General features: G+C 40.5%; 1 protein-coding gene across 5 annotated transcripts in view; it reads right to left on the minus strand.

The window, feature by feature from the left end:
- Positions 1-24,696, minus strand: part of FBXO7 (F-box protein 7) — a 457,269-nt gene that overhangs the window by 359,883 nt on the left and 72,690 nt on the right. For all 5 annotated transcript variants that reach the window (XM_044087479.1, XM_044087481.1, XM_044087477.1 and 2 more), the window contains exon 3: positions 16,188-16,458. In XM_044087479.1, coding sequence (XP_043943414.1) covers positions 16,188-16,458 — 271 coding nt within the window. The remainder of the gene's footprint in view (positions 1-16,187; positions 16,459-24,696) is intronic.

Here is a 24,696-nt window from a genome sequence, read left to right on the forward strand (position 1 = left end):
TGATAAGAGACCTTGGGACACAGGTGGACAATAGTCTCTCCTTTGATAATCACATCGCCACAGTTGTCAGGAAATCCTTCTACGTGGCACACTTCATCACAAAAGGTTTCTCATCCAGAAAAAAAGAGGTCATTGTTCCCCTCTACTCATCACTCATTAGACCCATAGAGTACAACACCCCTTTTGGTATGTACCTCACAAGACATCTACAACAACTGGAAAGGCCGCAGAAATACCTCACAAAGAGGATTACCGGCCTCAAACAGATGCCTTACGCAGACAGTCTCAAAAAACTCCAGCTTTACTCCATCGCATATCGCCTACTCAGAGGTGATCTCTGCCTCACATACAAAGCTATGTCAAACCCAGAGCTGTTGGACATGCTCCACTTAAAGAAATCCCAATCCCTCCGAGCTACACGCTCTAGGGACCTAAACTTTGTCACCACAATAAACAGAACATGCCAAAGGGATAGATTCCTGTCCCAGAGACTTCCCATACGCTGGAATAAACTACCTATCTATATCAAGCAAAGCTCCTCATTAGCACCCTTCAAGAAAAATCTTGATGACTGGATGGGAAATAGGAAATTCACCCCGGGGATCACTTCTGTGGCTCTGCTCGACAGTGGCACAGGAAAATAATTTTCTTGGGTGGCAAAAGCCAGGGTACCTTTTTGGCTGGGCTTGTATAGGCCCCAGGGCCGATAGCCTAGTACCTGTCTATGAACTTATGATTAAATACTTCCTGTTAATTCAGCATTCAATCCCCTAGGGATCAAGGTATCAAATTTCAGAATAAAAAGTGCCTCTTTATACCATAACTTCTCCTTTAAAATTATTATTTCTTCCAGTTTCATCCTTACCTGTTCTAAAATACAACCTTTAAGCAATTTAAAATTACTAGCATGGTATTACCTAAAATGAACTGCTAATGGATTTTCACAATTAGTCTTTCTGGTGTCCCTGATGTGTTTCTGAAAATGTAGCTTAAATTTTCTCATACTTTCACCTATATAAAACTTATTACATGGGCAACTTAAAACGTAAACAATTCCTTCCATATTACATATTTAACACTGATTTGGTTTAAATTTTATACCATTAATAAAAAGAAAACTCTCCAATAAATACAGACAAATAGAACATTTACCACATTTAAATGTGCCTACATACTGAAAACTGTTATGGTTGAGATGTACCTCGGGCATCTGAAATTTACTCTGTATTACCATATCAGATGTACTTCGACTCTTCTTATAAGAAATTAAAGGTCTGTCATGCAAAGGTTTTTCTAATCTAGAATCTTTAAAAAAACAAAGGCCAGCAGTCATACAATACTTGTGTAACGTGTTCACTTAGTATGTTTAAAACAGACACAAAATATACTTTCTTATTCTCACTACTTACAGTTGACTCATTATGATATTTCGCCATGTCAAAAAAAGAAAACCCTCATTTAATACATCCACTGTATTTTTTCCATTTTTCTTTACCAGCTCTATACCCTTATAATGTTTTTGTATAACTCTATTCATAGCAAATTCTACATCTTCATTATTATACCCCCTCTGAATAAACATTTCAGCTGATTATTGCACTTCTGCTGCAGAATCCTTAACTAAATTACAAAGTTTATTAATTCGTAAAAAAATCACCATATGGTAAGGACGAGATTAAATGTGGAGGATGACAACTAGTTCCATGTAAAAATTGTGAACCCCCCCTCAAATTTCTTATGAACCTTTCTTCTAATAAAAAACATCCTCCATACTCCACAAATCCAAATTCAAAAAATTAACCTGTTCACCCATCTGTAAACCACTAGACTTTAAACCAAATCTATTTTGCTGCAATGAATTTACAAATAAAGTAACTTCATGATAACCCTCTTTACAAACAAATATCAAATCATCAACACATCTAAAATATCTACAAACATAATTTAAAAAAAAAAGGATTACAAAAAGTACAGTTTTGTACCTACCATAAATGTAGATGTTCGAAGACCACATTGCTGCAGTCCTTACTTATGGGTAGTCCGCTGTCCTCGGTCGGCCCGAATACCAAAGTATTAGGCTGACGTCGGTCATGGGCACTCAGAACTGACATCAGAGCGTCAGGGTATAAAAGCGCATGACCGACGTCATATCCTCAGTCTTTTCTTGCTCCAGATGTCAGAAGGCCCTAAAAAGAAAGGCCACAGCCCAAAAACAGGATACCTCCCAAAAACATGCCCAACAACAACCATCACCCAAACCATATTACCATGCCAAACTACAGAGGGGAAGGAGGGAGGGTAAATTGGACTGCAGCAATGTGGATCTTCGAACATCTACATTTATGGTAGGTACAAAACTGTACTATGTTCTTCATCTCACATTGCTGCAGTCCTTACTTATGGGTAGAATCCCAAAGCAGAGGTAAAGGGAGGATGGCAAAATCATAAAGCATTAGGGGCTGCTAAAATGCCCTGTAATATAGCAGAGGCAAATCCAGCCCTAGACTTAGAATAAAGAGGAAGGTGGTAATGCTTGGAGAAAGTATGTACTGAACTCCAAGTGGCCGCTTCCAAAATATCTTTTGTAGCTACCCCCCTTAGAAAGGCAGTAGAAGTGGCAGTAGCTCTAGTGGAATGAGGTCTGATTCCAGCCGGAACCTCCTTACCATGATGGGAATAACAGAAAGAAATACAAAACCCAATCCATTTAGAAATAGTTTGTTTTGAAACAGGTTTCCCCTGAGAACCCAAAGCAAAAGAAACAAACAACTGCTGAGACTGCCTGAACCCCTTGGTTCTGCTCAAATAATAACGTAACTGTCTGTGAATATCCAAAGTATGCAAAATCCCTTTATTTTGGGGGTTTGCATAAAAAGTAGGCAAATGAATAGTTTGGTTCAAGGCCACACTAGAAACCACTTTAGGCATAAAGGAAGGATTAGTACGCAAAGATACCCTATCCTTATGAAAAATCAGGAAAGGTTCCACTGCCATAAGGGCCTGTAATTCAGAAACCCTTCTTGCAGAGGTAATGGCCAACAAAAAGCAGTCTTCCATGATAAATACTTTAACTCGGCAGTAGCTGCAGGCTCAAAAGGTTGTAGAGTAAGTTTTTCCAACACAAAATTGAGATCCCAAGCAGGAGTAGGAGCTCACGTGGGGGTCTTATGTTCTTTGCCCCTCTAAGAAATTGCTTAAACAAAGGATGGGAAAATAAAGGAGGGTCACAGTCATAGTGAGCAGAAATGGCTGCAGCATGAACCTTTATCGAGGAGAAAGACAAACCCTTGTCCAATAACTCAGTAAGATATTGAAGAGAAACACTTAAATCAGGCTTGGAAACATCAAAGTCCTTCGCTCTGCTCCAAAGAAAAATCTCCTGCATTTATCTGCGTAAACTTTCCTTGTACTAGGCCTTCTGGCCTCCAAAATAACATTCAAAACTTGTTGTGGAAGCTGAGACCCTCCAGGGTCTAGAACAGAATATGCCAGGCTGTGAGATGCAGAGACTGAATCTTGACATTGAGGAAGTGATTGCCCTCCTGAGACAAAAGATGCGGAATCAAAGGCAGAGGCCATGGAGGCTCCCGTGCTAAACTCCTCAGTAGTGGGTACCAGTGCTGTCGAGGCCAATCCCGCGCTATCAGAATCATGGATGGCTTGTCTATTCTGGCCTTCAGGAGTACCTTGGGAATGAGAGGCAGAGGTGGAAAGGCATAGACATGAAGATTGCTCCAACTGAATGATAGAGCATCCACCTTCCAAGCTGTGGGATGAAACATTTTTGTGCAAAACTTTGGCAACTGGTAATTTAGTGGAGAAGCGAACAGATCTATGTCTGGAGTCCCCATAACACTGTCAACTTTTGAAACACATGAGGATCCAGTTTCCACTCGTGAGGATCCACAATTTGTCTGCTCAACACATCTGCTAAGGAGTTCTGTGCTCCTGGTAGAAACCTTGCCTGAAGATTGAGGTGTAAACTGAGAGCAGTCTCCCACAAAATCATCGCTTGCCTGCAAAGAGGGTACGAATGGGTTCCCCCTTGCTTGTTGATGTACCACATGACAGTAGTGTTGTCTGTTTGAATCAACACCTGTCCTGGGTGAAGTAAATCCCTGAAAGCCATCAATGCAAATTGAACTGCTAACATCTCCTTCAAGCTGATATGCAAATGTTGAAGTCTGACAGGCCACGTGTCTTGCACCCATTTTCCATTGAGGTGTGCTCCCCAAGCCTTGTCCGAGGCATCTGTCGTTAAAATCTGACTCGCCTCTGGTCGGGTCACAGAGAGTCCCTTGTTTAGGTGACATTCCTGAGCCCACCACAAAAATTCTTTCTGAATGCAAGGTATTATTGGAATGACAGTGTCTAGATCTTGGCAGTGTTGTGTCCATACATTTTTGAGATACCATTGAAGCTTCCTCATATGCAGTTTGGCATTGGGAAGCACCAGAATACAAGATGCCATGAACCCCAAGGCTTGAAGGACTGTCCTTGCAGTCAGCCTGGACTGTAGAGACATTTGATGGAAATAAAGAAAGGCTTCTTTGTTTGTCCGGGGTCAAAAGGCCATCTGGGAAGCTGTATTCAGTCTCACACCCAGAAAGCACATGTCCTGAGAGGGTACTAGACTGGACTTTATTTCGTTCACAGAATACCCTAGGCATCTTAACACTACCATCACATACTGTAGATGATGAAGAAGTTCGTCTTTGTGTTGTGCAATAATCAGGCAATCGTCCAAATAAGGATAAATCTGTATTCCTCTTAACCTGAAAAAGGCTATCACTGGAGCCAGAACCTTTGTGAACACTCTGGGCAGTAGATAAGCCAAAGGGCAATGCAGAGAACTGATAATGTAAATTTCCAGCCCAAAACGCAGGTACCTCCTGCAACTGGGCCTGATAGGAACATGAAGATAAGCCTCTTTGAGATCCAGAGTTACCATCCAGTGATCTTTTCCCAGCAGAGGTAAAAGCTGTTGTAACGTCAGCATTTTGAACTTTGGAATGTCCAGATAAGTGTTGAGGATAGATAAATCCAAAATTGGTCTCCACGTGTTCCCTTTCTTTGGTACTAGAAACAGGCGAGAATAAAATCCTAGTCCCACTTCTGACAGAGGAACTGGCTGAATAGCTCCTATTTGAAGAAGCAAAGAAATCTGCTTGTGAGCCTCTATCCTTTGCCGAGGAGGAACGTCTGGCACGCCTTTGAAAGGAGGCAATGTATGGAAATAAAACTTGTAGCCTCGGTTTATAATGTCCAATACCCATTTGTCCTGGGTGACTAAAAGCCAGTTTTGCTTGAAGAGTGCTAACTTTCCTCCCAAAGGAGCTGCCAGGCAAGAAGAATCTGGCAGCTGAAAATGCAGGTCATTGGGCCTGTTTACGAAAGGACTGGCCCCTGCCCTCACCTGCAGATTGTGCAGGCGAACTCCAAGTTCTAGGCCTGAATGTACTGTGAGCTCTGCCCCTGCCACGCCTAGATCTACCCCTAGATTGAGAATCAGAAGAAGGGTAGGTCCACCCCTTAGTAGGCCAATTTCTACTAAACTTTGGAGGTTGCACCTGCAAAAAATCTTTAACAGTCTGCATAGACTTAGCCTTGTCTTCCATTTTCTTCAAAACCGACTCCACAGGGGGACCAAACAAAACTTCAGACTGTAAAGAGGCATCCAGAATTCTAGTTTTAACATGCTCGGACAAATTCTGATCCTTAAGCCAGGCGTGCCTACGAAGAACTGAACCAGTGGCAGCCACCCTAGAAGAGGCCTGTACAGCATCAAAACCACACTGCAAAGAATGCTTACCCACCTGTTCAGAGACATGTACTAAATCCTGCAATTCTTTACACTCTATGCCCTCTGCCAAAGCATCCACTTTAGATTTTAGCTGAGAAAGGAGGAAATTCTGATACTTCAACATATGAAACTGGCAATTTAAAGCCCTCATTGCTAAAGTAGAAGAGGTATACACCTTCTTACCCCATCTATCCAAAGCTCTAGCTTCCTTATCTAGAGGAACCGGATTCTTTACAACAGAGGCTCTAACACCCTTAGGCCCCTGACTAATAGTTTCTGGGTCCGCCCTAGGACTCTTATACAGATATTTATGAGCCTCAGGCACCCTGTAATATCTGTCCGGTTTAACTGTCGCAGGAGGCAAAGAATCTGGATTAAGGGAAGCCTCCGAGAAAACATCTTGAACAACATCCAAAACAGGAGGTATAGCCAAGGGTCTATGCTGTGGTAAAAACAAGAATTCCCTAAGCCTCTTCCGTGAATCAGAGAAATCCTGTCCTTCCCACTTAAAATGCTCCCTCATGGAATGCAGAGTTTCTGAAAATGAAAAATCCTCTGGAGGAGAAGCAGAAGGAGTGGAATCCTCTGCATCAGAATCCGAATAAGGAGGAAAATCTAGAATAACTTCAGCAGAAGACTCTGAGTCATCTAAGGCCTGATCCAAACTTTCCAACTCTGGCTCCACCCTGGGCCTCTTATCAGGAGGGGGCATAGAACCTCTAATTAAAGTAATCAAATCTTCTGCCATTTTAAGCATGTGCTTTTTAGGCACAGACCCTGAAGTACCTGGAGGGACACCAGAGGAAGGCAAAACAGACCTGCCCTTAGAAGAAGCCTTAGAAATAGAAGCAGAAGGCCTAACCACCTTAGGCATAGAAGGGAGAACAGTAACTTGAGAGGCCCCTTCAGCCTGACCTGACTCCTGGGAGGCCACATCCTGCAAAATCAAAGTTTACCCCTGAGGCTCAACAGAAACTTCAGCCGGATCCACCTGCTCTACTGTAGCTTCTGCAGGACCGGCGTCCGAAACGGATGAATCCACCTGTCTAGGTTTCAAGGATTTGTCTTTGCGCTTCTTCGTGGAAGCGGGCGTCGGGAGGATCCGACGGCATATTGTAATTACACCGCTTACCAAAGACTAACCTAGCACAATCTAACCTTCTTTTTATAGTGCGCTTATTAAACCTAGCACAAAACCGACACCCGACTACGTCGTGGTCCGGTCCCAAACAAGGAATGCAAAGAGAGTGATAATCCCTATGCGGTATCGGTTTCCCACAAGAAATACAGTTATTCACTTTTTCTGACATCCGGAATTAACTGAGGCAAGAAAAAACAAAAATATTCCCCAACGGGGTACTTAGCCCAACTTGGTTTCGGTCTGAAACTCAGAATTCGAAAATTTCAGAACGCCGAACGGCACTCGCAACGCTGCTTCTGCATCGGACCATGCGGCAAAAAAGACTGAGGATATGACGTCGGTCATGCGCTTTTATACTCTGACGCTCTGATGTCAGTTCTGAGTGCCCATGACCGACGTCAGCCTAATACTTTGGTATTCGGGCCGACCGAGGACAGCGGACTACCCATAAGTAAGGACTGCAGCAATGTGAGATGAAGAACATCAAATATTCCAATTAAATAAAAAGCCATCATTAAATTTGCATACATGCGGCAAATGGTGCTCCATGGCTATACCTTGTTTTTGATTAAATATTTCATTATTAAACATAAAAAGTTATTCTCCAAACAAAACTGAATCAGTTCCATAACATAATTGGATATTGGGGTATCCCCCATAAAATATTTCAATGCTTGCATTCCATATCTGTGTGCAATATTCATATATAAAACTATGTATGTTCAGCATTACCCAATACATTCCCTGTTCCCAACTTCAGGTGGCACACATGCCTTTGGTGTGAAAAGTTGTGAGCTCCACCTCCACACCAGGAAGAAGGCTTGCTGACAATGCAATGAAGCATAATTGGGGGGGGGGGGGGGTAGGATTGCACTCCTGAGTATATCGTACTTTGGATGAGATGCTAACAAAAATGTTAAAAAAAAGCTTGTATTCTGTCTCCTACAGGCTTTTGAGGGGAGATCTATGCCTGACATACAAGGCATTGTCAGACCCCACTCTGATGGACCTCCTGCATATTCAAAAAACAAACAATACCAGAAGTACCCATTCTAAAGACTTAAGCCTTGCCTGTGATATAAATAGGACCTGCTAGAGAGATAGGTATGTATCCCAGAGACTACCCAGTCTATGGAACAAGCTCCCCATCCATATGAGAGTTCCTCCCTAACCCAATTCAAGTGCAACTTGGACAATTAGATGGGAAACCAGAAATTCATCCTTGGTTTGGCATCTATGTCTCTAATGGACAGAGGTAATCTGTAAATGGTTCATCTCCCAGGCCCACGCTTACATTTATCAAGGATATTAGAACTTGTCAGAGATTTAGGATGCATGGCTAGGCTTAAAAAGGCCCTTGCGGTCATTAGTTTAGTAAACACCTATGAACATATGAACTGAGGTCCCATTTCCTTGAGTTGCTGGTAACTCACGTGGATATAAAAGATCCCACAGCACTTAGCGAAAAGAGTTTGGAAAGTTTTCCAATGCCCTGGCCAAATTTCCCCTAACAGCATAAATAACATCTTGGGTCACCCCTGAAAAGAGGCCACTAGCTTAGTGAGACTAACCCAGTCAACTGGTGGCCAAAGCATCCTGGCTAACCAGCTGCACATTCCACTGCCCTTTCTCTCAGGACCAACAACAGCATCTCTCCTTTTCTCAATAAGGGGAACCCAACGGCCGCAGAGGGCATGTCTAACCCTCAGTCCATAGTGGCTATAGGTGCTACAACAGAAGGATCTGAAGAAAAAAGACAGGCTGTCTGAGGAATCAGCTTTGGCCACAGCAGAGTCAGCTACCTGCAGCTGAGGCAAATTACCAGCCTGTTGTGCTGGCAGAGGCTGCTAAACAACCTTTTCTTTTTGTGTTTGGAAGAAGGTCCAACCAAGTATGTTGCTCCATGGTCAATCTGAAAATGCTGCTTGTTTCCTGGGGAAGCTTAACAGTAATACTTGGTAAAACAGGAAAGAGGTGAGGCAAAAACTGTTTCCCTGAGGAAAACAAAAACAGTGAAAAGCACTTTAAGCACTTTATGCTACCCAAAAAGTAAAATAACCACAGTTTCTCCATAGAAAAGTAGTTTTAAATAACTTTTACCATAAAAGTAAAACAGTGTGCTCCCATTTAAAAGTACATAAAGGTCATGAGATAGCCAGCAAAACACTTCTTCCTAGCTTAAACGTACATCTTAAAAAAAAAAAAAATTTGCTTCAAGAAAGTAGTAAAGTGGAATTTTTTTCCCTGAAGGAACTTGTCTGCCCAGCAAAGGAAGAGCATCAGCCAATCGTCAGTCCTTGAAAGCCTGCAGAGGAGTACCTCTCTCAGAGGCAGGAACGCTTTGAAGGGCTTGGAGCTGAAATCTAACGTTTAGACAGCTCAGCAAAATCTGATCAATGGTTTGCGCACATGGAAGTTGCCCTGAAGCTTTGGAATATGGCAAGCGGTTATATCTTATGCAGGATACAAACACCAACAGCAAAGTCCACAACAGAGAAACGACAGGCTGCAGCAAACTGTAGTTTGAAATATTTTAATAACCTTTAAAACCAAAAAACATCGAATATCTCAAGCGCTTTCGCCAGGTTCCTACCAGGCTTTATCATCTTGATAAATAAGCTGACGAAGTAGTAGCTCACAATAACCTAACAAGCCAACGATAGTGAGGATATACAGATCCTATCTGTAAATACTGCCTGCCTCCCTAAACCCCAGAAAAGAAAGTCATGGCCTATGCATCTCTCTGGTGTTAGACTGGGATGAAAGCAGAGTTTAAAATGGCCATAGTTATGTATTTAAGTGACTGCTGACATACACATACATCTTCCTTATTCCTCACCCGAGGAGTGTTAACTCATGAATCGTCGTAACTGGAGGAGAAGCAGAAGGAGTGGAATCCTCTGCATCAGAATCCGAATAAGGAGGAAAATCTAGAATAACTTCAGCAGAAGACTCTGAGTCATCTAAGGCCTGATCCAAACTTTCCAACTCTGGCTCCACCCTGGGCCTCTTATCAGGAGGGGGCATAGAACCTCTAATTAAAGTAATCAAATCTTCTGCCATTTTAAGCATGTGCTTTTTAGGCACAGACCCTGAAGTACCTGGAGGGACACCAGAGGAAGGCAAAACAGACCTGCCCTTAGAAGAAGCCTTAGAAATAGAAGCAGAAGGCCTAACCACCTTAGGCATAGAAGGGAGAACAGTAACTTGAGAGGCCCCTTCAGCCTGACCTGACTCCTGGGAGGCCACATCCTGCAAAATCAAAGTTTACCCCTGAGGCTCAACAGAAACTTCAGCCGGATCCACCTGCTCTACTGTAGCTTCTGCAGGACCGGCGTCCGAAACGGATGAATCCACCTGTCTAGGTTTCAAGGATTTGTCTTTGCGCTTCTTCGTGGAAGCGGGCGCCGGAGGATCCGACGGCATATTGTAATTACACCGCTTACCAAAGACTAACCTAGCACAATCTAACCTTCTTTTATAGTGCGCTTATTAAACCTAGCACAAAACCGACACCCGACACGCCGTGGTCCGTCCCAAACAAGGAATGCAAAGAGAGTGATAATCCCTATGCGGTATCGGTTTCCCACAAGAAATACAGTTATTCACTTTTTCTGACATCCGGAATTAACTGAGGCAAGAAAAACAAAATATTCCCAACGGGTACTTAGCCCAACTTGGTTTCGGTCTGAAACTCAGAATTAAAATTTCAGAACGCCAACGGCACTCGCAACGCTGCTTCTGCATCGGACCATGCGGCAAAAAGACTGAGGATATGACGCCGGTCATGCGCTTTTATACTCTGACGCCTGATGTCAGTTCTGAGCGCCCATGACCGACGTCAGCCTAATACTTTGGTATTCGGGCCGACCGAGGACAGCGGACTACCCATAAGTAAGGACTGCAGCAATGTGAGATGAAGAACATCAAATATTCCAATTAAATAAAAAGCCATTATTAAATTTGCATACATGCGGCAAATGGTGCTCCATGGCTATACCTTGTTTTTGATTAAATATTTCATTATTAAACATAAAAAGTTATTCTCCAAACAAAACTGAATCAGTTCCATAACATAATTGGATATTGGGGTATCCCCCATAAAATATTTCAATGCTTGCATTCCATATCTGTGTGCAATATTCATATATAAAACTATGTATGTTCAGCATTACCCAATACATTCCCTGTTCCCAACTTCAGGTGGCACACATGCCTTTGGTGTGAAAAGTTGTGAGCTCCACCTCCACACCAGGAAGAAGGCTTGCTGACAATGCAATGAAGCATAATTGGGGGGGGGGGGGGGGGTAGGATTGCACTCCTGAGTATATCGTACTTTGGATGAGATGCTAACAAAAATGTTAAAAAAAAGCTTGTATTCTGTCTCCTACAGGCTTTTGAGGGGAGATCTATGCCTGACATACAAGGCATTGTCAGACCCCACTCTGATGGACCTCCTGCATATTCAAAAAACAAACAATACCAGAAGTACCCATTCTAAAGACTTAAGCCTTGCCTGTGATATAAATAGGACCTGCTAGAGAGATAGGTATGTATCCCAGAGACTACCCAGTCTATGGAACAAGCTCCCCATCCATATGAGAGTTCCTCCTAACCCAATTCAAGCGCAACTTGGACAATTAGATGGGAAACCAGAAATTCATCCTTGGTTTGGCATCTATGTCTCTAATGGACAGAGGTAATCTGTAAATGGTTCATCTCCCAGGCCCACGCTTACATTTATCAAGGATATTAGAACTTGTCAGAGATTTAGGATGCATGGCTAGGCTTAAAAAGGCCCTTGCGGTCATTAGTTTAGTAAACACCTATGAACATATGAACTGAGGTCCCATTTCCTTGAGTTGCTGGTAACTCACGTGGATATAAAAGATCCCACAGCACTTAGCGAAAAGAGTTTGGAAAGTTTTCCAATGCCCTGGCCAAATTTCCCCTAACAGCATAAATAACATCTTGGGTCACCCCTGAAAAGAGGCCACTAGCTTAGTGAGACTAACCCAGTCAACTGGTGGCCAAAGCATCCTGGCTAACCAGCTGCACATTCCACTGCCCTTTCTCTCAGGACCAACAACAGCATCTCTCCTTTTCTCAATAAGGGGAACCCAACGGCCGCAGAGGGCATGTCTAACCCTCAGTCCATAGTGGCTATAGGTGCTACAACAGAAGGATCTGAAGAAAAAAGACAGGCTGTCTGAGGAATCAGCTTTGGCCACAGCAGAGTCAGCTACCTGCAGCTGAGGCAAATTACCAGCCTGTTGTGCTGGCAGAGGCTGCTAAACAACCTTTTTCTTTTTGTGTTTGGAAGAAGGTCCAACCAAGTATGTTGCTCCATGGTCAATCTGAAAATGCTGCTTGTTTCCTGGGGAAGCTTAACAGTAATACTTGGTAAAACAGGAAAGAGGTGAGGCAAAAACTGTTTCCCTGAGGAAAACAAAAACAGTGAAAAGCACTTTAAGCACTTTATGCTACCCAAAAAGTAAAATAACCACAGTTTCTCCATAGAAAAAGTAGTTTTAAATAACTTTTTACCATAAAAGTAAAACAGTGTGCTCCCATTTAAAAGTACATAAAGGTCATGAGATAGCCAGCAAAAACACTTCTTCCTAGCTTAAACGTACATCTTAAAAAAAAAAAAAATTTGCTTCAAGAAAGTAGTAAAGTGGAATTTTTTTCCCTGAAGGAACTTGTCTGCCCAGCAAAGGAAGAGCATCAGCCAATCGTCAGTCCTTGAAAGCCTGCAGAGGAGTACCTCTCTCAGAGGCAGGAACGCTTTGAAGGGCTTGGAGCTGAAATCTAACGTTTAGACAGCTCAGCAAAATCTGATCAATGGTTTGCGCACATGGAAGTTGCCCTGAAGCTTTGGAATATGGCAAGCGGTTATATCTTATGCAGGATACAAACACCAACAGCAAAGTCCACAACAGAGAAACGACAGGCTGCAGCAAACTGTAGTTTGAAATATTTTAATAACCTTTAAAACCAAAAAACATCGAATATCTCAAGCGCTTTCGCCAGGTTCCTACCAGGCTTTATCATCTTGATAAATAAGCTGACGAAGTAGTAGCTCACAATAACCTAACAAGCCAACGATAGTGAGGATATACAGATCCTATCTGTAAATACTGCCTGCCTCCCTAAACCCCAGAAAAGAAAGTCATGGCCTATGCATCTCTCTGGTGTTAGACTGGGATGAAAGCAGAGTTTAAAATGGCCATAGTTATGTATTTAAGTGACTGCTGACATACACATACATCTTCCTTATTCCTCACCCCTCACCCCTACGCCCCAAGGGCTTCCAGCTGTATATGTGCCTGATGCGGGATTGTGAGGAAAATGGAAAAAAAACAATGACTGTAATGGATTCAACTTTGTTGCTCCCAAATAGTACGCTGCCTCTATACAAGCTATAGTAACCTTCTTTGTACACCTCTAAGGTCTGTGAGAAAGCCCAAACACAAACCATAATGACCTCCTGTGCACACCTCTAAGGTCTGACTGTGATGAAAATTAAGTAATGACCACACAATCCCCAGCCCCTCACATAAACTACAACTTTCTGTACACAAAGGGCCAGGGCTGGTTTTAGAATGGGTACAGTCGACAGCAGAGGCCATTATAAGCTTTATCCTATCACAGTCATATCATGACCCAGTTCAGGCTGAAGAGTGTAATCAGAAAATTAATAAATTTTTTTCTCTCCTCATTTTTCCCCAGCCAGCAACAGCTTTTGTGAGGCCCTCACACAGTCAAGCATGATTAAGGAGGCCTCCCGGTATCAATTTATACAGTCCGGGTAATAGGAGCCACCAGACTCCTAGATGATCAAAGTGTCTGAATGTTCTGTGACATACTTTATGCCTTTCTTTTGAAATATAATTCCTTGTTAACTGCATTTTTACTGACACCCAGAAGAGTAGTGTAGATGTCCCAGCATTATTGGGGAAGGGCACAAAAAAAAAAAAAAAACTATGATACACACACACACACACACACACACACGTATAAGTTATAGCAATACTAATTTTCTACTTATTTCAGCAAACAGCGATACACTGTGCAACAATGCTACTGTCACACCTGTTTAGTGACTGCTGTTTAGCAGTCATCAAACAGCAGGGGTAAGTCACTTTTAATTACCTCAGTGAGGAATTATGCATACATGCCAATAACCCTGAGTTCACAAACCATCCCTGAATTTGCCTTATAATTCTGCTCTGTCCTTTGTAAAAAGTTTGATTTGCTGGCATATCATTCAGGATTATAGACGGTCAATAAATCCAAACATCAGAGCTTTATACTTCTTACTGTCCAAAATATGTCACTCTATTAACTTTTTAAGTGAATTAGAGTAATACTTAAAATATGTTCCTGATTTTGAGCCTTTCTTCTGTTATTAGTTTCTGCACTGAATACAATTATTTAGCAAAGAAGTTGAGAGTTATAGTATCTGATGTTCTGCCAGCATTTATAAAACTCCCTGAAAGAGAAAACCAACCTTGAAGATCGAAGTATCACCTCTTCTTAAAATCTAAGGTATGCACTGAGATCAGTCACTTTGGGCTGATGATCTCTCTGGTGTTTACTTTGCTCATATTCATTACAAGTTTACAAGAACTGATTTTTACAAAGATTTTCAGTGACAATCTGTTCCTATTCTTGTTTAAAGTAGTCTAGATGCATAACTAGAATATACATGAAGTTCACACCTACCGTACTGAGCACTGGGAAGGTATAAAAGCACTAGTGAGGTTTAATATGGATTACTGTGTCAGGTTCAGAATGATGTAGTGCTGTAGCCAGTCAGGAGATTACATTCTTAATGGCTTACAAAGACAAGTTATCAGGAAAATAAAAACAAACAAAGTGAAGGTAATATAAAGAAGGCAAGGTTACAAAATGCATAAAGTGGAGCACAGATAAGCCAGAGGATGGGGATTCAATATGTTTGCACATAATTAACAGGAGACAAGCTGAAGGAGTACACTGAGTAAGGAGAAAGGGTGGGAAGAAAACGTCTCATCTACGGCAACTGTAAAAGACATACGAAATACCTAATGATGGCTGCAAACTAGGAGCCATAACTGAAACTCCTAACGATGTGGACATCCTATAAAAGGGCCTCACTGAGACAGATGCCATGGCCTCAAGCTCAATGCCAAAACGTGCACTGTCATCCCCTTTAGTAAAAACTCTGTACCCATGAGCTACCACTTAGGTGGCAGTCTACTTAATGCCGATTGTGTGATAAGAGACCTTGGGACACAGGTGGACAGTAGTCCCTTCTTTGATAATCACATTGTCACAGTAGTCAGGAAATCCTTCTACGTGGCACACCTCATCACAAAAGGGTTCTCATCCAGGAAAAACAGGTCACTGTTGCTCTCTACTCGACACTCATTAGACCCACTATAGAGTACAACTCCCCTTTTGGTATGTACCTCACAAGACATCTACAACTGGAAAGGCCGTAGAAATACTTCACAAAGAGGATTACCAGCCTCAAACAGATGCCCTATGCAGACCGTTTAAAAAAACTCCAGCTTTACTCCATCTCATATCGCCTACTCAGAGGCGATATCTGCCTAGCATACAAAGCTATGTCAAACCTAGAGCTGTTGGACATGCTCCATTTAAAGAAATCCCAATCCCTCTGAGCTACACGCTCTAGGGACCTAAACCTTGTCATCACAATAAACGGAATGTGCTGGAAGGATAGATTCCTGTCCCAGAGACTTCCCATACTCTGGAGCAAACTATCTATCTATATCAAACAAAGCTCCTCATTAGCACTCTTCAAGACAAGTCTTGATGATTGGATGGGAAATTGGAAATTCACCCCAGGGATCACCTCTGTGGCTCTGTTCGACAGGGGCACAGGAAAATAATTTTCTTGGGTGGCGAAAGCCACGGGACATTTTGGCTAGGCTTGTATAGGCCCTAGGGCAGATAGCCTAGTACCTACCTATGAACCTAAAAGTATTTGTTTTCTCAAAAATGGACTAGTGAAGGCCAAACTTCTTGTTAAGATAAAAACATCAAAATGTTTAGGGGTTCAAAGATAATCAAACAAGTGAATGAGGAACTGGGTTAATGGAAAAGGAAAGTATCAATACCTGCAGTAATTCACAGACCAACAGTCTAATATCACCAGCTTTTTCATATACAACATACAAACACAAAGACAGTGTGTGAAGGAACAATTACAAGTAGACTGTCGATTCTTACCACAGACTCACTACTGGCTCCTGCCTGGTTTTCGCATACTAAGGAAGATGACTCGCCTGTCCCATTTTCAGAAATCATGATTGCTTTTTGTCTAAAATCACAGGCAGCTGGCATATTACTTTGGTCTGAGGCACAGACCACTGCAGGCGATGAACCATGAATTTCTATCCAAACTAAGTCTCCATGTACCACACCAAGAGAGGAAAGGCTTGCCTCATCTTCTGTAAGTGCATCTCTACCATTCAAGGAAATGGCAAACTGGACATCAGAGCTGCATAAAAGGGAACAGAAGCAAATGAAGAATGCAAACCTAGTGTTTCAGATAAAAAGCCACAGTTTTACAATACAATGTTACTGCAAAATAAAAGCAGACGGGAGTAGTTTTAGCATCAATATTCACGTCTTAAAAACATAAACTAAGATGAGGTTCTACAAAACAATGAACTCAGGGAAGCTATCGGTTTCAAATAATATTTTCTGGAGAGGCACACTAGCATTTCTCCCTGACAACCTGTGTATGTCCCAAGAACTGGACCATGGAAGCCCTGGTTAAAGACTCAAGGAGACTCCAAAATGTAACTAGCTAACCACTTGGTTCCAAAAATTCTATGTCAAAACATGTTAAACTCCAAGCATCCTGGAAGAACTGTGGATGACACCCCAGTAGCGTGTAACAAGATTCTTGGCATAGACAATATAAGCACATGCAAAGAAGCTGAAAACAAATGCCAGGGACCCAAGGCAAACTGCAGAATACAGGCACCAGAAATCTAAGTCACAGATGTAGAATACAAGACTCTGGGTTAAATTCTTGAGTAATATGTAGGAAGTAAAATCAACGCCATGATTATAAATCAAAGCAGTTAAGACTTCAGCAATGAAATAAAAACTAATTTCATAAATCTGTGAGGAGATCCTGTGAAGCTAGTCCTGTTAATCAGATTAAAACATATTTGCTAAAGAACACATTTTCTAAGGCTGGTCCAGTATTTTTGTTCTGGTTATAAGACTTGATGAGTTGTACAGTATTCAAATGCTGTTCGTATGAATCATATCTAGGGCTACAACATGTAACTTACTCAAAGCATAAAACCTTACCTACTATACCAAACAAGAAGACTAAAAAGCTAGGAGCAATTCTTGGAAATATGGATTACAGCTTTTTGTAGAATGCCTGAGGACTTTTGCTTAAGGCACTGGGAACAGGCTCCAAAATCCTGGATTCAGCCTTTACCAGCAAGCCCCAGCAAATAAACTAACAATCCTGGAAGCTGGTCTTGGAAATCTAGGCTATTGCTGGGAATGTATATCCTGCCCAGGTTAAAACATTAAAAGCAAGCTCTGGGGACTCGTGTAATGCTTGCTGAAGTCCGTTATCTCCTCAGGTTGCTTTACTTGTTTAAGAAGCTAGAATGAAAATGATCAAGTTAAAATATTTATTCAACACAGTTTTTGGAGAGTTAATGGGTAAAGTCATTAACACATAGTGATAAAAGAAATGGATTTCGCAGGGAAATCAGAGCATTTTAATCAAGGAGATGCTCAGAAGCAAAAAAGAAATCACCATGATGCTCTGTGACTTGAATGCTAACAAGATGACAAACAGTGTGGAAGCCATAAAGACTAAACTGCTGAATTCAACTGCATTGTTTGATGCATATATGAAACATTTTGGGAGTGGTGTTGAATGATGACCCTAGGTTAGCTGCATGACAAGCGTGAAGTCGGTAAATCAGCTAAGAAGCGAAATGTATTTAAGTTTACAATTCCTATTTATTTATTCTCAGATACATGAACCATGCAGCAAAGTGGTGTAGTGGATAGTGTTGTCGCCTCAGAGCAAGAGCTTCCCTGGTTCAATTCTCGGTTGGGGTGCCTCCTGTATGGAGTCTGCATGTCTTTCCTGTGTTCGCTTGAGTTTTTCTGGGTGCTCCTGTTTCCACCCACATTCCAAAGATAAGCAATAGGTGGATTGGACACTCTAAAGTGGCTATAGTGTGTGGAAGAACTACAGAGGCAGGGCTAGATAGCCGTCAGTGTATACCTTGGCTCTACATGATTTTCACTGCTGACGTGACACCCTGACCCCATGTGCAAAAATGGGAAAAGGGGGTTGTGGGTGACTGGATGGATGAGCTTTTTTGTTTTAAAAAATGATTGAATGTAAAACTCTCTTCCGCATGGTGTACACAAAATAATCATTTTTTTAAAACAATCTTTTGTCCCCAATTGTAATGCTTTTTCTTATCTGCCACAATTTTGTCAGAAGCAGCTCTTTCTGCTGGTACGACTGCATCTTTATTGATAAAGGTCATGGCTTCTTTTTTCAAGGCCAAATTTATAGGATACACATGCTATTACATTTTAATTAATACATCCTGTTGTGGAATACTAGTCCAGTTCTATATTAGTATTTTTACAAAATGAGTGCAATCTATTCCTTCCAGTTTCTCTAGTTCAGCAGAAAACCTAAGATTTTCTCTGCTCACCCTGTCTTCTAACTACTATTTTGGAAAAGGTTCTTCCTGAGAAGCCTCACATTCAGCCAGTCTTTCTTCCATTCCATCCTCTGATTTCTGCAATATTATCAGCTCATCTGAATAGCTGCTTAAAGCTTCTTCTATTCTTTCCGGCCCTTTGTCATTCGACTTTACATATGTCTCCAGTGACTCACTTATTTTGAGCACAGCTGAATGCATTCAATTTTTTCCCCCTAAATTACTAGAAGTCATGTCCTGTACCAAAGTTGAAACCTTAACTGCTTTTTGCGGAGGATCACCAAAGTTCTTCCCCACCAGAGTTGTAATGACTAACCAGTAACGAAATTTTACCGATAGTCAGCTTTTACATTTTTTTTCTACACCTCTTTTTTCTTTTCACACTGGATAAGCTCTAAAAAACTACTTTTCAGGGTGCAGCCATCTTTTAATTGCCAATTATGGCTAGACATTAACCAACAAGGTTGCCCAATAGGAAGGTTATGTCAAAGTAACTTGCTAAAGTTTTGTACAAACCTGACTGATGTCCCGAATCTGAATTTATCAGCGCATACAATTTAGTTGCTTTTAGCAAAGGCATTTAACTCAGTCCCTCATAATATGTTCGGTTACATTATATTATACTATCAACGATGGAAAAGATGAACCTCTATGACTTCATAATGAGCTGGGCTAACGACTGGTTGTATAACAAAAAGTGCAGTGCGAGTATCACTAGTATTTTTTCAAATACTATAATTATTAATAGTAACCCAAGTAACTGTTTTTGCCCTTCTCACATAACATTTTTACGTCCACCTTCATAGGTATGAAAGGAAATTCACTGATGATTCTGTGACTGCTAGCACTGTGACAAACACTGCAGATCAAGAAAGAATGCAACTTTGAATGCACTGGAATAGTAGTCTGTAAATTGCTTTCTTTATCATCAGCAAATGTAGTGTCCTGCACTGTGGTAACAGAAACTTTAAGTACACCTACAGTGCAGATCAACATATTCTGCCATCTGTGAAAATAACAAGGGGCTTAAAAAGTAAAAATTATAAACCAATAACGTCCGGCAACGTATAAACTATACACGGGAACTGATGCTGACAGAGTTTATAGTCATGTAGAAGAAAGCTCAATTATGGCAGCAGAACAAAAGGGCAATAGAAGAAAGTCATACGGAACAAAGGATCATTTGTTGTTAAATAAAGTCATAGTGGAGAACTGTAAAAAGGGGAAGAATCTAACTATGACAAGGATTAACTACAAAAGAGCATTTGATAGTATCCCACATTCATGGATAAAAAAGTGCTTAAAAATGTATAAGATACACCCTACACTGATTGACTACATTATAGTAACCATGAAACCATGGCAGACCAGTTTGCAATTACACCATAATAAAGGACAAATTATTATCCCAGGGATAAAAATTCAAAGGGGGGATATTCCAGGCTGACTGTCTGTCACTGCTGCTATTCTGCCTTGCCCTTAACCCATTAAGCTGTTTACTTAACAGCTTAGGCCATGGCTATAATTTGGCTCCTAGAAAATGACAAAAGTCTAAAGACTTCTCATCTTCTCTTTGTCAATGATTTAAAACTGTATAGCTCATTAGATGAGGAACTGAGAGCACAGCTGCAGGTTGTCAAAACTTTTTCAGATGATATAAGAATGTCATTTGGTCTTGATAAATGAACAAAAGCAACCTTTAAAGCAGAAAACCTGCAGCACCAGGAAAACATCAGTTTGGGACAAGAATGTGACATAAAAGAACTTGAGCAAGAGGGAGTGCATAAATATCTGGGAACTAATGAAGGATCAGCAATACAACATGAACAAATGTGAATAAAACTTAGAAAAGGAATACTTTAGAAGACTTAAATTAATCCTGTTAACAGCGTTGCCATCTAGGAACAAAATCCAAGCTATAAATCAATTTGCTCTTCCTGTCCTAACTTAACAGTTTTGGAGTGATTGACTGTCCCCAAAATGTGTTGGATAGATTGGATATTAAAACAAAAAGGATGCTTCATGCTCACTAAATGATCTATAAAAATCAGTATATACCAATATTATATATTTCCCGTTCTGAAGGTGGGATGGGCCTCCTTGAAATTGATTACATGTATAGATCTGCAATCGTGGGACTCCACACATACCTGCTGACCTCACAAGACCCAAATGTAGTGAAAGTTTGGAAACATAAGGAGAATAAATCTAAGATGTCTTCTCTGCTTAATCTAGCAGAAGTATACTGGCATCAAGCAGGAATGGAAATCAAACCAGAAGTAGATAAAAATCAGGCAGCAAATGAATGTGCCAAAAAACAAAAGAAAGAATATAAGGTGAAGGCCCAGATGAGAAGGCAAGAAATGCAGAAAATGCATAAATATAGTAAACTTCTGGAAGAACCTCAAGTTGATCAGGAATGAACGTAGGAATGGTTAAGGAGAGGTGAATTCAAACCAAGAGATGAAAGGTTAATATTGACAGCCCAAGATAGTAGGCTACGTACACGCTGGTTTACAAAGTCCACTGAACATGTGGGAGAAACAGACAAATGTAGGTTTTGTAAAACCGAACTGGAAACAGTCACACACCTCGTTGCTGGTTGTGACACAATAATGGCAGGAGGATTATATACTGAAAGGCATAATAATGTGGCGAGACTGTTGCACTGGGGATTGTGTAAACATTATGGTACTGAAGTGGCTGAAAAACACTGGAAACGTGAGCCACAAAGCATCAGAGAAAATTATGAAGTTTATATCACATGGGATCACCCATTACCAACAGTTCAAAAGATAGATGCTAGGAAACTGGATATAGTGATCCAAGACAAGAAGTAGCGATCATTGAAATCGCTACACCCAGTGACTACAGTGTCCTGCGCACAGACAGACACACAGTCATAAAATATCAGGATCTGCAGGCAACAAGAGCAATGTGGAAGAAAGCTACTTAGACAGTTCCAGTAGTAACAGGAGCAACAGGTGCTACGGACAGCACATTTGGCTGAGATCAAAGATTGAAACCAATACTAATTTAATGAACTTTAATCATCCTTTGACTTAGGAATGGGGTCCATTCCCGGCATAGTTTTAGAAACCCAAAAGACCTGGAGAAATTAAAAAAGCAGTAACTCTTGGTAAATACCTTTAATTCTAAAAATAAGAAGACCTTACAGCACATTGATTGAGATGCTAAGATCTAAAGCAGGAGGAAATAAAGCCTTAATGTAAGGAAGTATGGATATGTTTTTATTCATGTTGGTACAAATGATGTCAACAGCAAGGATTCTCTAACTGTTAGTAGGGAACTGACAGCCCTCTTAGATAGTATAGCTTGTACTGGTGTTAGGACATATTTTTCACAAATCACCTATAGAAAGGACAGTCAGGTCACTGTGAATGAAAGGATTTTTTGGATAAACACCTACATGGAAACAAATGTACTGTTTTAAGAAATGGAAATGTGTAGATCTTCCAAGCCTTGTTTTGGGCAAATGTGTTCAGACAGGATGGCATGCACTTGTTAAAATAGGGAAGATAATTTTTGCAGCAGATATTATGCAATATTTGACGAACACTAGCCAGGATTTTTTGCCAGGTTGAAAATTTAACAGCTCAAAGATAGCAACATTTGATGCATCTCTGATGGTTGTTAATGCTAGGAGCATTAATAATAAAGTGTTTTTATTGGAAAATTTGCTACATTCTCACAAGATTGATGTTGTTATAATTTGTGAAACATGGTTAAAGAACAATGACTGGAAATCAGTTCTGTCAGGGTATAAATGTTTTTACTGTAACAGACATTCTAACAAAAAATCAGGTGGAGGTGTTATGATAGGGATTAAAGATAGCTATGAGACTTGTGATTATTACATGTTCATTGATAACACCAATATTATAGACTGTGCAACTGTGACAATAAAGACAACCCTGGAACATATAACAATTGTTGGAGTGTATAGACCACCAAAGTCAAGTGCAGATGACCTAGAGGAATTCATACATTTCTTGCATGAAACACAGGAGGGAATTTAATTTTACCAGAAACAGACTTGAATAATATTGATTCTACAACATTAGTAAGGAAATTATTCACAGTGTATAGTCAGGAACAGCAATTGCTTCAGATTGTAAAAAAAAACTACCAGGGGACGGAACATATTAGATATTGTTTGTGTTCCCAAAAAAATTACTGTAACTTCGAGTCAAGTTTTACCACCACTGATGTGTAGTGATCATGGGGTTATTAATGTTAATTTGTTGCTAGATAATTCTGCCAAATTGAAATCTAAACCAATGCACAGAAGGTTAATTACAGATTATATGGAAGCAAAACAGTCACTATGTAAAACTAAGTGGAGTGAGGTGTTCAGTGGAAAAACTGCAGATGGAATGTGGAAAGTTTTGAAAGAGAAACTGTTTGAGTGCAAAAAATGAAAAAAAGTGTTTAACATCAGGAACTAGGCATACAACATCAGGGGGATATATTTCCATAAGAACAAGATATCTGATTAAGGTTAGAGACAAAAAATATAAGAAATGGAAGAGAGGTCGAACTACAACGTTGACAACTGAAATAAACAAGCTGGACAAACAGAGTAAGCATAGTGTGAGACAAGATCAAGAAAAACTTGAAGATAAGTTATATAAAGATATTGAGCATAATAGGAAACCTTTTTATAGATACTTAAGATGTGGAAGGAGTAAAGACACAAATTGATAAACCGTGTGCAGATTCTAAAATTTATTCTCCAACACAAAAGATTATAGATACATTTACAAAATCTTATCCAAAGCAGTTTTGCTCCACAAAAGGGGTGATAAGTTGTCCTAGCGACATCCAGGTAACCCCAGATACTGGAATCAAATTAGATTATATTGAAAAAGAAATGCACAAACTGGATCCAAACAAAGCGCGGGGGGAGCCGGAATTAGTAATAATGACCCGAGAACACTTCAGCAAGAACTTACACTACCATTACTTCTATTATTCAGTAGGTCGTATAAATATGGGGAGAGTCCTCAAGATTGGAGACATGCGCTTATTAAACCTGTCTTTAAGGGAAAGGGCAGTAGGACAAACCCAGAATTATAGAGACCCTTAAGTCTACTTTCATGTTGTGGAAAATTAATTGGAGAAGGTAACATTGGATAAGTTATTGTCAGAACTGGATAGGTTGGGACTAGAAACCATATATCAGCATGCATATGTTGAAAATAGATCTATTGCCACCTGTAACATGATGTTCTATAACAATATAATAACAGCTAAGAATGAAAGAATGTGCTGTGATGTAATTTATATAGACAACTTCAGCATTTGACAGGGTCATACACAAAACATTGATCAATAAATTAGTACAACTATGTATTGATGTACTGCTGATAAGACGGATAGATGCATGGCTTACAAATAGGACATGGGAAGTATCACACACCAACTGGACAGGTGAAATCCTTGGTTACAGTCAGAGTGTCCCACAGGGTCCTGCCCTAGGCCCTTACTTGTTTAGATTGTATCTTTCAGATCTAACTTTTTCATCTGAGGTGTTCTACAGTCTATTTGCAGATGACCTGAAATTGGGTAAACTGATTACAAGTGTTACAGATAAGACATGTCTGCAAAATAACTTGATTAAATTGACCATTTGGGCACAGGAGAATAATATGCTGATAAATACATCAAAAACTAAGCATATGAGATTTGGGAGACATACACTAAAAGGTGAATATTTAATACAGCACGCAGTGATTGAAACTGTAGACTCATTTAAGGACCTGGGTATATGGGTAGATCCAGCTATGACTTTTGCTAATCATATCAACCAATTAGTTAATAATAGTTATAGAACTATAGGTTGTATAAAAAGATTTATAAAGTCTAGGAAATTAAAAACGACAAAGTCATTGTTTGTTAGTTACATTAGACTCAAACTTGAGTATGGAATAACAATATGGAAACTCTATAAGAAGACAAGCATGAGTAACCTGGAAAGAGTACAGCAG

The sequence above is a fragment of the Protopterus annectens genome, chromosome 11.part0, assembly GCF_019279795.1.
Source record: "Protopterus annectens isolate FY-2018-M chromosome 11.part0, PAN1.0, whole genome shotgun sequence".
Lineage (NCBI taxonomy): Eukaryota > Metazoa > Chordata > Ceratodontiformes > Protopteridae > Protopterus > Protopterus annectens.